The following is a 13,961-nucleotide window of genomic DNA, read 5'->3' on the forward strand; positions in this document are numbered from 1 at the left end:
TGGAAACACTCCATACACAAGAAATATAACTAAAGCTGAAAGATAATATTCGTATCAACATGCTCAACACTCTTCAAGTCATGCTATGAAATAAGAAAAAAGTCTGATATGAAAGATCTCTACCTAACAGAAATAATTTAGGGTTTTTTTAGTCTTTAAGCTGCAAGAGATCACCCACACAAGATCTCAGAGAGAATATTTAATGCAATGAAGGGGATTATTTATCATTATTGTTTCATTGACTAAAATAATGTAGAAGTACTTTCAGAGAAAGTTGATGACAGTAATCTTTTCAAAAATAATTATTACTGCACGAGAAATTGAATCTAGTATGCCACAGAGAGAAATTTGTTAAATTAAAATGCTTTCCGAAAATGCCTCAATTGTCTTGTAAAAACATTCAGAACAAAGTGCAAGAAAATGGCACACACTACCTCCTTATTGTTCTTCTTGGCTAGTCATCATCCTGAAATGCTGCCTAGGTGGTTGTTTTCCCTAACACCAGATTGAACAGTTGCAAGTCAATAGTGTGAATTATTTGTTTTTTTAACCCAACCCTTTTTCTGAAAAGACTGATTCTTGGTGTTCCAATGCATGACATCACTGCATCCTTATTTCTGCAATTACCAAAGTTGTTTTGATGAACTTACCATCAGGCTGCTTTACAGGATGGACTGCCACGAGACCCAAAGGCTGGTGAATGTTATAAATCATAACTGTCTGGTTTCCTCCGTGCCATTTATTGGCCCGAATGACTCGATTAGTATAGCGGTCACTCCAGTACACAAAATCTTCAAAGACAGTTAGACCATGTGGATGCTGCAGTATCTAAAAAGGCAAGGTTGATTACCAATTTACTTCTGGAGATTTGCAGATGTAAAGCTTGCAATGAAGTAATAACAGAGGTGAGCATAATTTTTAAATACATAAATAATGAAGCAACTGTGTCACAAAAGATATTTTTTCAGAAAAAAATAGTCTAAAAATAGTACATTATTAATGTACTCTTAATAGTACAAATAGTCTAAAATAATACATTAATAATGAGGAAAATATATATTTTTTAAAATGGAATGCTATATAGACCCTGTGAGATAAAGAGAATGAGGAATTAGCAAAGCAGTCTAACTACTTTGGGCAGAACCCACAGATAAAGAGCCAACTGTAGATTTTCAAAAACACAAGAGGAAACGTCTAATGAGAATTATGGACTTATCAAGAACCTGCATTCTTGATAAGCTCCCCTAAAATTTACCAGAGGATCAAAGAAGGAGGCTTATCTAGATTTCAGATAACCAGGAGTGGAAAGATTGCCTTGGCTCCTATATCACACTAATTGTCTCTCCAGCCAAAAGTAAAAGCCCCAGGAGTCAATTATTGAAAACATTCACATGGTTATTGATACCACTTTCTGTGTGCCAGCTGAACATCTGCACTATTGTGTTGGTACAAGGACAGTGCTGCAAGCTGCCAGCAGCACTTCACTGGGATGCAGACTGTAAGAGGGATTGTCTTGATGGAGCTGCTGCACACAAGTCACAGCACAAAACCCTTCACTCCTGTCAAGAATAGTAGCAATAACCTCACAAAATACCAGGAGACATTTCTCCAGGCTTTCTCTACTATCTCTGCCTACAGAGAATGTACCACCTAGTTGCAGCATTGTCAGATGTCACCTTCAGATTTCATACATGCAGACAGTACAGATGAGAATGCTATAAAGCACCAAGTCACCAAGTCTACAGGCAGCTCCAGACTCTGCTGAAGATCTCCTGAGAGACTGAATAGGATAGCAGTTTCTCTTTTTCCAGCAGCAGGAAGCAGATAAAATACTTCACATCTGCTTCACTCAATAATTTTAAAGAAAAATACAGCCCAGTCTATGACAAGCTAATATATTTTTCAGTACTATCAGCAGGGACACAGGAAAACAATGGTTCCTTATTAATGTCTTACCAGATCACTTGCAACCACCTGTCGTCTGTTGTTTCCATTGTAATCACAGAAATCGATATAGTCAAGATAAGCATCAGCAAAATAGAGAAGTTTATTTGGATAATCAATGGACAGTCCATTGGGCCAGTAGATTTTATTATTAACAATCACTGTGCGCATTTTGCCATCCATGCTGGCTTTTTCAATTCGGGGGTTTTGGCCCCAGTCCGTCCAGAACATTACATGAGCACTGAAAAAAGTAACTCATGGTTAGCAACCTGGGAAAAAAACTAGCAGCCTACTGAGAAACATTCCACAAAGAGTCATTAGGCAAAAATAGAAGCAATCTTTCTATGAACAGTCCTACATAATGATACTGAAATAATTTACTTTAGCAACATGCTTACAGAAGATATTACAGTAATTTCTGTTATAAAAATTCTTGTAATACCTCTACTGTTGTTTCTATTTGTCAATAATAGCAGCTACTGGTTTTTCGTCAATATAGAAGCTACTGGTGTCACTGGTTTTTTTATTATAATCTCATCCTCTGACTGCTACATAATAATTTATTACAGGCTTACATTTTAACAGTATGCATTGATAATGTTAACAGCATTGAAACTGGCAGCAAACAGAGTTCAAGGCAATGAAAACCTCAAAAAAAAAGAGCAAAATTTTGTACATGAACAGTTCAAATCATCACATTAACTCTATACCACTTGCTGTCTGAAATGGGAAGGTGCTTTTGTGATAACAATACAATCTGGATAATTATTTCAGACTTGGAAGTATGAAGGTAGGCATATGACATGAAATCCCATTGTTTGTGGTATACCACCAACTGAAGTGATACATCATAATGTTGAATTAATACTTCTTAACTCAGAAGCAAAAGAAGAAAAATATTTTATAGGTAAAAAACCATCTTGTTGCACTGAAACAGAACTACATATCACCAGTAATTACTTAATGACTTGAAATATTAATCAACTCTAAAAACACACTAAATTGTTTTAAGTTGTTACTTCCACTTGTCATTTACAATTCCAATACAATTTGGACATGTCTAAAATTTTAATAGCTACATCATAAAATAAGTATCTTAATAAAAAATAATATGAAAAATCTTACTCAGTTCTAGGATCTAACACTAGTCCTCTTGGGTTTGTTATATTTTCACTGATCAGCACAGTCCTGTGGCTCCCATCCATTTTGGAGACTTCAATTGTTTCCAGAACAAAGTCTGTCCAGTAAAGGTTACGACCCACCCAATCCACTGCTATACTCTCAGTCACAGTGACACCACTGTCAAACACCTGTTCAAGAACAAAAAAGCAGGTGGGGGAGAGGAAAAAAAAGATTATATTAAATTTTACCTTTTGCATTTCTATAGATATGGAAAATTATCAACCAAGTTTCCAATATCTTCTAGATCTACAATGCAGAATTAATCACAATGTACATATCCAAAATGATGGCAAAGCATAAACCCAAACACTCCTACTAACTTCAGCAGGTCTATTGAAGAAGTTAGAATTTACTAATAGGAAAATCAGTTTAAATTGTGATGCTTTAAAAAGGGCTTCTTGAAAGCATTCAGTTTCCCTTTTCAAACAGCTGTTTGAAATGTTAGCTTGGCTTTTCTACAAAGTTGCTTCACTTTGTCTCTGTTACCTCTTTTCTTACTATATTTGGATTTTCCTCTTCTCCTTCATTAACTAAAGATACAGTGTCTTCATTTTCTCTCCATAAAAGACAAGAAAACTTACTCAGCAAAACTTACTATTTTTCGGTCAGTCCCATTTTGATAAGCACTCCAGATTTTATCCTGTGTTGTATCAGACCAAAAGATGCGATCTGTGACTGAATCAAAATCAATAGCCACAATATTTGTCCCATCCCGAACCAGAGAATAAATACTGTGTGACTGAGAAGTGATGTTATCCACAACAATTTGGTTACGACTTGCCACCAGCAAAAGAAGATTCCCAGATTCTGTCAGAGGAATAGAAATTAAAATAAACCAATGAGCTATTCAACAGTAACTGGGAAAAAAGAAACACTGAGTAATTTAACATTACTTTATAGCATCAACACTGTAGTATCTAGACATAAATATTGAAAGGACAAATTTAAATCAATTCCCGGGCCAAGATATAGTATCATATCCAGTCTGTCCATCCTGACTATTAAATCTACATTGGCTTTTCTCCATAACTCTTTTTACAGACTTCCCTCCCAGGCTCCTATCTGAACATTAGGTCCTATTGCCCACTGTCTAACCAGTTTGCTGCTGACATCCAGCACTCATTCCTCCATAAAACTCTTTGATCTCCCACTCCCGATTCAACTCCCCAAGTTTTTGGCACCTCCAATTAATCTACTCAGCCTGGTCTCCCTCCTTTGTAACCCACCTTCTCTTTTTTCCCCCTTTGGACCATGTGGGAACAAGGGAGAAGAAGCAGATTACAGGAAAGCCATAGATTGCTGTAGTTAGGTTGCACAGATAAGATGCTAAAAAATAACTGAAGAACATCAACCATAAAGACAGCAAAGTACAAGAAACTCCCTATTAGTAATGGCCAAGCTTATGTGCAGGGAAAATGCAAGTGTCTTCCACAACCTGAGTATATCCCTAAACCACGAAACTTGTAAAGATAAATTCTCTGCCCTGTCAGTGTACTACAAAAGAGACAGAGAACAACTGGCATCTAGGCTGCATCAGTGATGTCTGCCCCTTAGAAATGAGCAAAGTACAGCATAGGCACGAGGTAAGTCTTACAAGAGGCTGGGATTTAAACACTTTGTGAACATTGAACTTTATAAACAGTTAATTTTGGGCTACGGCTCACAAGTCGCTGAAATTGCTTTTCTTCAAAATATTATTTTTGATCATTGCAAGCTAAAAAAAAATAGCGTTTATTTAAATATACTATTTCTATGAAACATTCGTTTCTAATTAACCCTACAGCTGACAGTTTTAATTCTCACGGTCATCTGCCATGAACACCTCTAAAATCAACTCTTTTAAGAGAAAAAGATTATAGTGGCAAAGTGTTGGCAGTTAGGATTTTTCCTTTAGCTGCTTTCTCTCAGGTAATTTTCTCCCATTTGTTGCTAAAAGATAATTAACGACTGGTACTTCAGAGAAACAAAGGATATAGCCCAGGAGAAGGGGGACGAGTGCAGCTGCCTGCACTATCAGCTGAGGGGCATTTTCTCGGGAAGGGCAGCAATACCTCGAGATTTTGGCTGGGGGCTCAGGGGCTGGGCTGGACTCCATGCTTTTGCTGTCGGCATCGGAGGAGGACGGTCAGTCGAGCTGTTGCCAGTGCCACCGCCCAACCCTGTACTGCTTCTTCCTTACTGTGGGTGAGCCTCTGCTTGTAAGAGCAGCTGGTGGACTGGCACCTTATTAACACCCTGCCTCACTAGAAAGGGCCCTCACCATCTACCTGAGTGTCTCAGGGGAAAACCCGGGACCCCGAGCCCCCTCGAAGGAGGCTTTCCTCCGGCTGCACGGAGCAGGCCTGCCGCTGCCCAGCCCGGTTGTTTTTCTGCCACTGCTCCGGGTTTTCGCTACACTTCAACCCCACACCCCTGCCTGCCGGGAATCCCCTGCGGCTCCTGCTACAGCTGTGGAGTTTCTGATACACTTCCTTTGCTACTCTGGGGTTCCAGCCGCCGCTCTGAGGTTCCTACTGCAGCCCAATTCCCCATCCAGCCCGCCGCCATTACCCCGTGAGGGAGACACGGCCGAGCTCGCGCCTCAGCGCCCCCTGCCGGCGCAGGGCAATCACCGCAGCCGGGCCGGAGCCAGGAGCGCCCCTGGCGGCCGCGAGCGGAACTGCAGCGAAGGGAAGCGCCCGCAGCCCCAGGGAGGCGGCCCCGGGGCTCCGGTTCCGTTCGGTTCCGTTCGGTTCCGTTCGGTTCGCTGCTGCTGCTGCCGCTGCCAGAGGGGCTGGCTGTTTGTCTTGTTACACATATCTACATGTGTATACATATTAGTAAAGAACCGCTATTCCTTTTCCCATATCTTTGCCTGAAAGCTCCTTAATTTCAAAGTTATTATAATTTGGAGAGAAGGACGTCATATTTTCCATTCCACCTTCCTTGGCAGACACCTGTCTTTCAAACTGAGACACAAAGCTGGACAGTTCTCAGGCACTGCTGTCATTCTTAGACTGACATCAATGTTTCTCACCTGCTGCTTTACAAATCCTCCCATTGGCTTCTAGAATGTATCCTTCATCACAATAACACCTAAAAGATCCTCTCTCGTTGTAACAGTGCTGACTACAAAAGCCCGGAGGGTCACATTCATTAATATCTTCACAGGTCTTGGAGTCATTTGCAAGCTGGTATCCAATAGGACAGGTACACTGAGCTCCAAAAGGTCCTTGAATACATTCATGAGTACAGCCAGCATTATTGTCAGAGCAGCTTTCCTGATCTGAAGATGGGTTGGGGAGAGAGATAAGCAAATAGTCAACAAATGCTTCCTGTGATAAATTTGAATCTTTACAATTGTATTATTAGCCAAAGACCGCTACTAAAATGACTGCAGAATCTCAGTTATGCAGTGTGAGAAAGGACTGTGGTCTTTATACAAAATACAGCATACACACTGCACATTAAGGCAGGTAACAACATCACATGTACTGAATCTCATCAAATGAATGCCAAACAGAAGGCTGTCTAATTACATACAACAACTTTTTCAAAAATAGCTAGAAATATAAGAAATTTTACTTTACCACTCCAATCCTAAAGTTGTATAAATAATAATTTAAAATAGTTTATAATCATACCTGGCTGGGGTTCATCTGAGAATGTGCATTGATTAAAGAGAAGAAGGAGGAAAGAAGGAAAGAAAAAGATTATGTTTAAATCAATTCATAATCAACATAAATACAAATTCTCGCTACAAATTAACTTCTTGATTTTTATCATGATTCTTGAAGTTGAAAATTTAAAAGAGAGTATTAAGGACTGAATCATATTTCATCTGAATATAAAGATATAAAGCATACTATGCTTTAGTGAATGTGTCCAGGAACACAAAGTTAATTCCCATGTAGTTATATAAAAATCTAAAGTCAGTGGGAATCACACTGGAATTCAGAGCACAAGATTGGACAGAGCAAATAAATTCCTCAGTCATCATTGCAGTATCTTTTCACTGAAAGCAAGTTCCACTTAGAAAATTTGAGCTCAAATTACATTGTGCTTACATTTCCACCAGAAACACTGTGACATAAAATAGAGCATGCTGAGTATTCCACTTCTTTCTGAAGAAATGACACATAGTCTACAGTAGATACTTGAAGGGTAACTTACTGCACAGCGGGGATTCATCAGCTCCATTAGGACAGTCAGCAGAATTGTCACATACTTTGCTGAGGTTCACACAGATACTGTGACCTGGACACTGCCACTGCCAGCTGGGGCACTGGAAGGGCTGAGTTGGACAGTCCCTCTCATCGCTCATGTCCCTGCAGTCGTTATCCCCATCACAGATCCACGCGCGGTACACACAGTTGCCATTGTCACAGCGGAAAAGCGATGGAGGACATGTTCTGGGAGGACACCTGTGATGTTCATCTGAGCCATCTGCACAATCAACATGGCCATCACATTCCCAGTGATCAGGAATACAACTGCCATCTGATTGACACTGGAATTCATGCTGGTGGCACATCCCTGGTGGTCTTGTAGCTAGAACAGTGACATTCAACAGTTCAGAAGCTGTTTCAACTTTAGACTGAGAAGCAAAACCACTATGTTCAGTTCATCTCTTATATAACTTATAGTTACAGTGCTATTAAGAACTGTGTTGCTTTTAGATCAGGCCACGGATTCACAGTCAATCTGCAGGACATTTCAAAATGTGACTAATTTAACTCCTACTTTATAATGTGGTCAACAAGGCAATTCAACTATTGTTATACTTTGAGCAAACACATATTTATACCTATGTACCTGTCCAAAGCTACAGAAAATCAGTTTCTCTTTCACCACCCTGTGTTGTAGCATTTTGACTAATTTAAGTGTAAAAAATCACTCAAAATAACTTTCAATCTAACTTTCATGAATACCAGGTTTTCAGATTAATAAACTTTATTTTGCTTTAAAATCCTGAGACTGAAATGCCAAGTAAAACAAAATGTTATGGCCAAAAGGAACGCAAACTGTCCTCTTTGTTTGAGCCATCTACTCTCGCTAGCATAATCTGCTTAGTTCCAAGACTGTTAGAGGGATGAAGCACCTCTCCTACAAGAAAAGACTAAAAGAATTAAAATTGTTCTGCCTGGAAAATAGTAAGCTTAGGGGTGACCTTACTGTGCCTTTCTTATAGGCTCCCTTCAGGTACTGAAAAATGGGGAGAAAATTTTTACAAGGGCATGTAGTTACAGGACGAAGAGGAATGGCTTCAAACAGCAAGAAAACAGGTTTAGATTCGATATTAGGAATAAATTCTTTACTGTGAGGAAGGTGAAGCACTGGAACAGGTTTTCCAGAGAAATTGTGGATGCCATATTCCTGGAAGTGTTCAAGACCAGGTGGGATGGGGCTTTGAGCAACCTGGTCTAGTGAAAGGTGTCTCTGCCTAAGGCAGGGGGGTTGAAATTAGATTATCTTTAAGGTTCATTCCAACCCAAGCCATTTTATGATTCTATGATATTCTTGCACTGGAATCTGTGTTTGAAATTCCTGCTCAGGAAAATGATGTAAAGACAAGTTTCCCTGAAAAGAATATTAAGATTGCAAGGGCAGTATTCGACATAGCAGATTAAAGGAAATGTCCAAAAGCATCACTTAATAACTGAAGTATTTCTTTCAGCATCAATATACTTACGGCAATTGGCCTCGTCTGAGTGATCGTTACAGTCAAAAACACCATCACACTGGTAGTAGGTGCTGATACACTGGTCTCCACTTAGACATTTAAACTCTGTGGCGCTGCAGTTATATACTACAAAATTTAAAAATACTGAATGTTATTTATTTATTTTACAGAGCTAGACTGCATCAGATTTACCCTACAGGTGCTTAAGTCTGATACGGTATCAATTCCACTGAAGACCATAATTTCCCTGAGACACAGAAAATGCAGTGACTTTGTAATTCACAGAAAACAGAGGAAAAAGATTTCAGCTCTCCACAAGCAGCCCAGAGATCAAAAGCATCACAAGCAGGATTAATTTATGGATAGGTTTATTATGCTGTGTTGGAGCTGGTAATATGAGATCACCAAAGACTCCTTTGGGGGCAAGTGTGAGGAAACAATAAAGAGACATTCAACAAAGAAAGTTACACTTACTGCAGTCATGCTCATCAGCACCATCTATACAATCCTTGTCCCCATCACAGACATAAAATGGGTCAATGCAGCGATGGTCTGGACACTGGAATTGCCTGGGTTCACAAGTACCTGTGAAAGCTATTAAGAATGACAATAAATGCAAATGTGTTTCTTTCCTCTCTTTTGAAATCAGCATATTGCAGAGAAAGTAGAAGAACATTATCCCTAACTTGCAGCATATAATACAACAACTAGTAATCATATAAATTATAAGCATTAAATAATTAATATCAGGTAATTTTTCATTTATATGTAGGCTTGGGCTCATGGAAAATAAGCAGAAGCTTCCACATAGTGGTAAATAGCTTAAAAGAAAGTATATGAAAAAGCTACTATTTTACTTCTGGTAAAAACTTCCAGTCTAGGTTAGCTGACTAACCAATAGCCATCAAAGAGATCACTCATGAAGTAGGTGTTTAGAACATCTCAGCTTTAACTGCTTTTTGCTAATTACAGTGGATGACATTATGAAGCACCATGATCATGTTTATCACATTTGCCCCTTTTAATTTTTTAAGTATTTCTCCGCATTCTACTTGGCCCTGGAACTGCAAATTAGACAAGTTTTCCACATCTTAAGAACTACAAAATATCAGTCTAAATTAGATACTAGTCCTTTTTCGCAATTTCATTTATTGTCCTTATACCAACAGATATATCTATGAAGATATGCACAGCTGACTATAAAAACAACAGATAGTCATGATACTCACTGCAGTTTTTTTCATCTGAGCCATCACCACAGTCATTATCAGTATCACACAGCCAGATTCTTGGAATACATCTTCTATTATCACAGGTGAACTGGGTTGCAGGGCATGAAGAGGGTCCTTGTGTAGGACAATTCAATTCATCACTGCCATCAAAACAGTCATTATGTTTATCACAATGCCAGCGACCCGGAATACACTGTCCGCTGGCACAGGTAAAAGCTGAAGAAGCACAAGTATTGTCTGAATAAAAAAAAAAAAAAAAGTCTTTATAAAAAGATCTTCAAAACTTGCCTTTCCTGCAACAGTTATCAGTACCTTCATTACACTTAGAGAATGCCTAAAATATGCACCAAATTTTAAAGTGCACATTGCTCAGAATTAAAATGTCTGTTACGCAACATGCTGCAGAACTGAACAAGCTTTCTTTAAAATGCAGGAAGCAATAAAAAATTAAACAGTTAACCACTCCACAACAATCTAAAGAACAAGAAAAGGAACATCTTCTAGTGACCATTTGCTTTATACTTTTCCCCAAAAGATATTCTAGTTATTCTAAAATGGCCCATTAATAAGAAACAGTTTATACCTCAGCCATAGTAGTTAGTCCTGTGCATAAGGGAGCACATTTTACTACTCTTTCCTATTTTCTTGTTTGTAATTTAAAATAATTAACTCTGAAGAAGCACCAGATATGTCATAAAAGCCTCTTCAATATCTTCAGTATCTTATCCTCTCTTCAATGTGTTATCAACTGTGATTATCTCACTGTTCTCTCATTTACTTGAACAACAAAATATTTTGTGTGAGACATTTTACTGTAAAACCAGGAAATGAACCACTGTGCTTTTAATTTACTCAACTGTTAAAATCCAGATGTAACAAATAGATCAGCATTGCCCAAATATTATGAAAAACTGATCTTTTATTCTGATGTTAAGTGAAATAAAAGGTGCTGCTATTATCTTAAAGTTAGGCAATGTAGATAGTTTTGTTGTTTTTCTTATGGTGCTATTTTTAAAGTGTCTTCATCTATACTAAGATGGCTTGTTCCTCTCCATGCATCCAAATTAGGCAAGCTATTGATATTCCAATATCTTTCAAAATTTACAAAAAAAAAATAAGAATAAAGACAACATTTTTCTTCAGAAAATAGATTTTTGTTACTCTGTAAAATGAATTTTGAGAACAGTGAGATATGAATGTTTTCATGCATTGTTTAGGTGGCTGGTACTGAATCCTGTATTACTACGATATAATTTCCAAAGTAACTAGTTATATTCCAAGTAATTTCCAAAGTAACTAATTTCTCAGGAAGATTTCAGGATTTATTCACAGATGCAATACTAAAAAATTGTAGTTTATTCCCATGAAGCCATACTGACTCATTAAATTCCCTGAACTGCAAACAAGGAGCACTAACTGCAGATTACAGGGATTACTTACTTAAAGAACCACAGTTTTGCTCATCACTGTTATCATGGCAATCATCAACACCATCACACTGATAGTATCGAGGCACACATCTTCCATTACCGCAGGAAAATGAGTGGGAGCCACACTGCAAGGTGGGTGGCTCATTGGATGGATCTTCAACGCATGTCAGTTGATTCGGAGCCAGCTTCATGCCATAAGGACACCCACAAACTCTCTGAAAGTTTGGAACTGGGAAGCAGAAATGGCTGCAGTCTCCATTGGGATTTGTGCCTCTATTACAGTAGTTAGAGCCTTAAATAGTGATAGAGAAGATCAATGCACACACTGCAGATAACATCTTGGCAACTATTAAAAGTGCACAATAACTGTAAAAAAGAGTGCTGTAGCAAGTCCTGGTTTTGCATACACTGCACAATAAGGTCAAGCTCAGTGACAGCAATAGTAGCAGTATCATAAGAGTGTTGGATTCCATATACTCTTCCTGACATAAATGTTGATGGAAGACAAAAACTTACTATTAAATTTCATCCAATTTTCTGACAATTTTCAGCAACTGTCTGGAAATAAATAAACTACCACAAAAGAGAATCTCTGTCTGATCAAGACTGCGAGAACAGATCAATCTTTTGACACCAAGTAGTCTGTGAACCTTAGATTAAATCATTTGTCTGATGAGTGTACTGGCTGTTTCACAAAATTAACTACAATACCAAATCCTTGGCTTAGATCATACAATTGCATGGAATTTGAGAAAATGAGAAAATAAGAAAAAATTAGTGATTTATACATAGTAATTACTTGAAGAATAGTAATTTGATTAATAAATATTTACCCAATTCCTCAAAATAAATAATTTAGTTTAAATAAAACTTCTACCAGAAAAGGAGAAATATGAAGTGGTAGTTGGTGATACAATTACAGAAAACACAACAGAATCAAATTCATTTTGCTTGGTTGTTAAGTACAGTAATAGAAGGGGTAGAGGGAAATTGCATCCAGTCACAAAGCAGTGACTGGAGGCAATAAAACAATGGATTTAAACAACTGGAAATAAACAATGTGTGATTGCAAGTGCCTATGCTGCCTCCTGTGCATGTCAGTTATGATTCAGTGAAGCCATTCATAGAATTGAAACTGGAAATCTGCTGTCCTGACATTTTGTCTCTTATTCCCTATATCACATCCTCCCTCTGCAGAAGAAAGGAGCTCACCTATTTGGGAATGAGCGTCATATGCTTTAACGTGCATGATGTTACTAATGCCCCTCCTAATAATAGTCATTTCTCCTCCATCAGACTTCCTTACTCGAACTATCCCACCAAGTCTCCAATCAGTGAAATAGGCATAACCTGTTTTGAAAAATATTTAACATATTATACAGAAATATGACATAAAAGATCAAGTATCATAAAAAAACTTTAAAAGAATTGTCATGAAAATTTAACCAGTTTTTGTAATTGTTTAATGAAAACGACAAAAGGACCTTCACCACTTATAATGCTGTCAAAGTGAGCCTTCAGTCACAGGCAGACATAACTTACATAACTTAGGGAAGCCCTCTCAAATTTTACTGAAATTGGCATATAAAAAACCCAACTAGAATTTCAAATTCCAAGGCAATTTTAATTAATTCATTAAGACTAATTCACAGAAAATTTTAGAGTGTTTTTGAAGATATTTTTATACACGATCAAAAAAGGTTATATACTGACATCTTTCTTCAGACACAACATAAATCCAGTAATAAACTTTACATATAATTATTAGAAATCCTGAAATGTTGACCATCTCTGGAGTGGTGTTTCAGTTTGTCTGTTCAGCATGAACAGCTCACCTTGGAAGCTATTATTAGTACAGCATATCTGACTTGTTGCACTACATGAATTACCTGACCTATCTAAAATTATTTTAAAATAAATATACATAAAACTAGTTCTAAAAACAAGCAAGAGGTACTAAACACATATTTTTAGTCAGAAGTTTCAAGAGTGCTTTTTTGGGAAAATCAGTACTGCAAAATCTCTGTCATTTTATGTCACAAACTCACAGATCACCATATGAAAAGAAAAATCTGTGATGACAGATAATATTTTTCCGTGCTAGACTTACCTCCAAAAATTGTAAGGCCAAATGGGTGAGTCATCTGAGTAATATGTTCAAGCGTCCGTCTGTCCAGCCCATCAAAGGTGCTGTGCTCAATTTTATCAAAAAAAGCATCCACCCAGTACAGCCTCAGAGAACTAGAAATAATGAAAATGTTATATCTTTTTAAGTGACATGATGTCCATTACAAAGCACTAGTATTTTCTTAAATAATAATCTTCAATCTACAAGAAGCTATTGGGGAGTGTGAGGAGGGATTCTGAGAAAACCTTATATTTTAAGGCTTTTCAATCAATTGAAAGATAAGTCCTCAATAAAAGAGTGCCAGTGCATCCAATCTGACATAATTCCATTATTTTTACTCCCTAACAGTTTAAAAGAAGAACCATGTTTGCTCAGAAAGCTTC

General features: G+C 37.7%; 1 protein-coding gene across 3 annotated transcripts in view; it reads right to left on the reverse strand.

Annotated features, from left to right (window-relative positions):
• LRP2 (LDL receptor related protein 2) overlaps positions 1–13,961 on the reverse strand; it is a 110,389-nt gene that overhangs the window by 53,659 nt on the left and 42,769 nt on the right. For all 3 annotated transcript variants that reach the window (XM_063162074.1, XM_063162075.1, XM_063162073.1), the window contains exons 19-30: positions 13,561–13,691; positions 12,663–12,800; positions 11,461–11,742; positions 10,018–10,257; positions 9,263–9,382; positions 8,798–8,914; positions 7,279–7,656; positions 6,143–6,391; positions 3,722–3,933; positions 3,070–3,254; positions 1,957–2,185; positions 651–828 (exon numbers count right to left, since the gene is read on the reverse strand). In XM_063162074.1, the coding sequence (XP_063018144.1) occupies positions 651–828; positions 1,957–2,185; positions 3,070–3,254; positions 3,722–3,933; positions 6,143–6,391; positions 7,279–7,656; positions 8,798–8,914; positions 9,263–9,382; positions 10,018–10,257; positions 11,461–11,742; positions 12,663–12,800; positions 13,561–13,691 (2,459 nt within the window). The remainder of the gene's footprint in view (positions 1–650; positions 829–1,956; positions 2,186–3,069; positions 3,255–3,721; positions 3,934–6,142; positions 6,392–7,278; positions 7,657–8,797; positions 8,915–9,262; positions 9,383–10,017; positions 10,258–11,460; positions 11,743–12,662; positions 12,801–13,560; positions 13,692–13,961) is intronic.

This window comes from Melospiza melodia, chromosome 8, assembly GCF_035770615.1.
Source record: "Melospiza melodia melodia isolate bMelMel2 chromosome 8, bMelMel2.pri, whole genome shotgun sequence".
NCBI classification, from domain to species: domain Eukaryota; kingdom Metazoa; phylum Chordata; class Aves; order Passeriformes; family Passerellidae; genus Melospiza; species Melospiza melodia.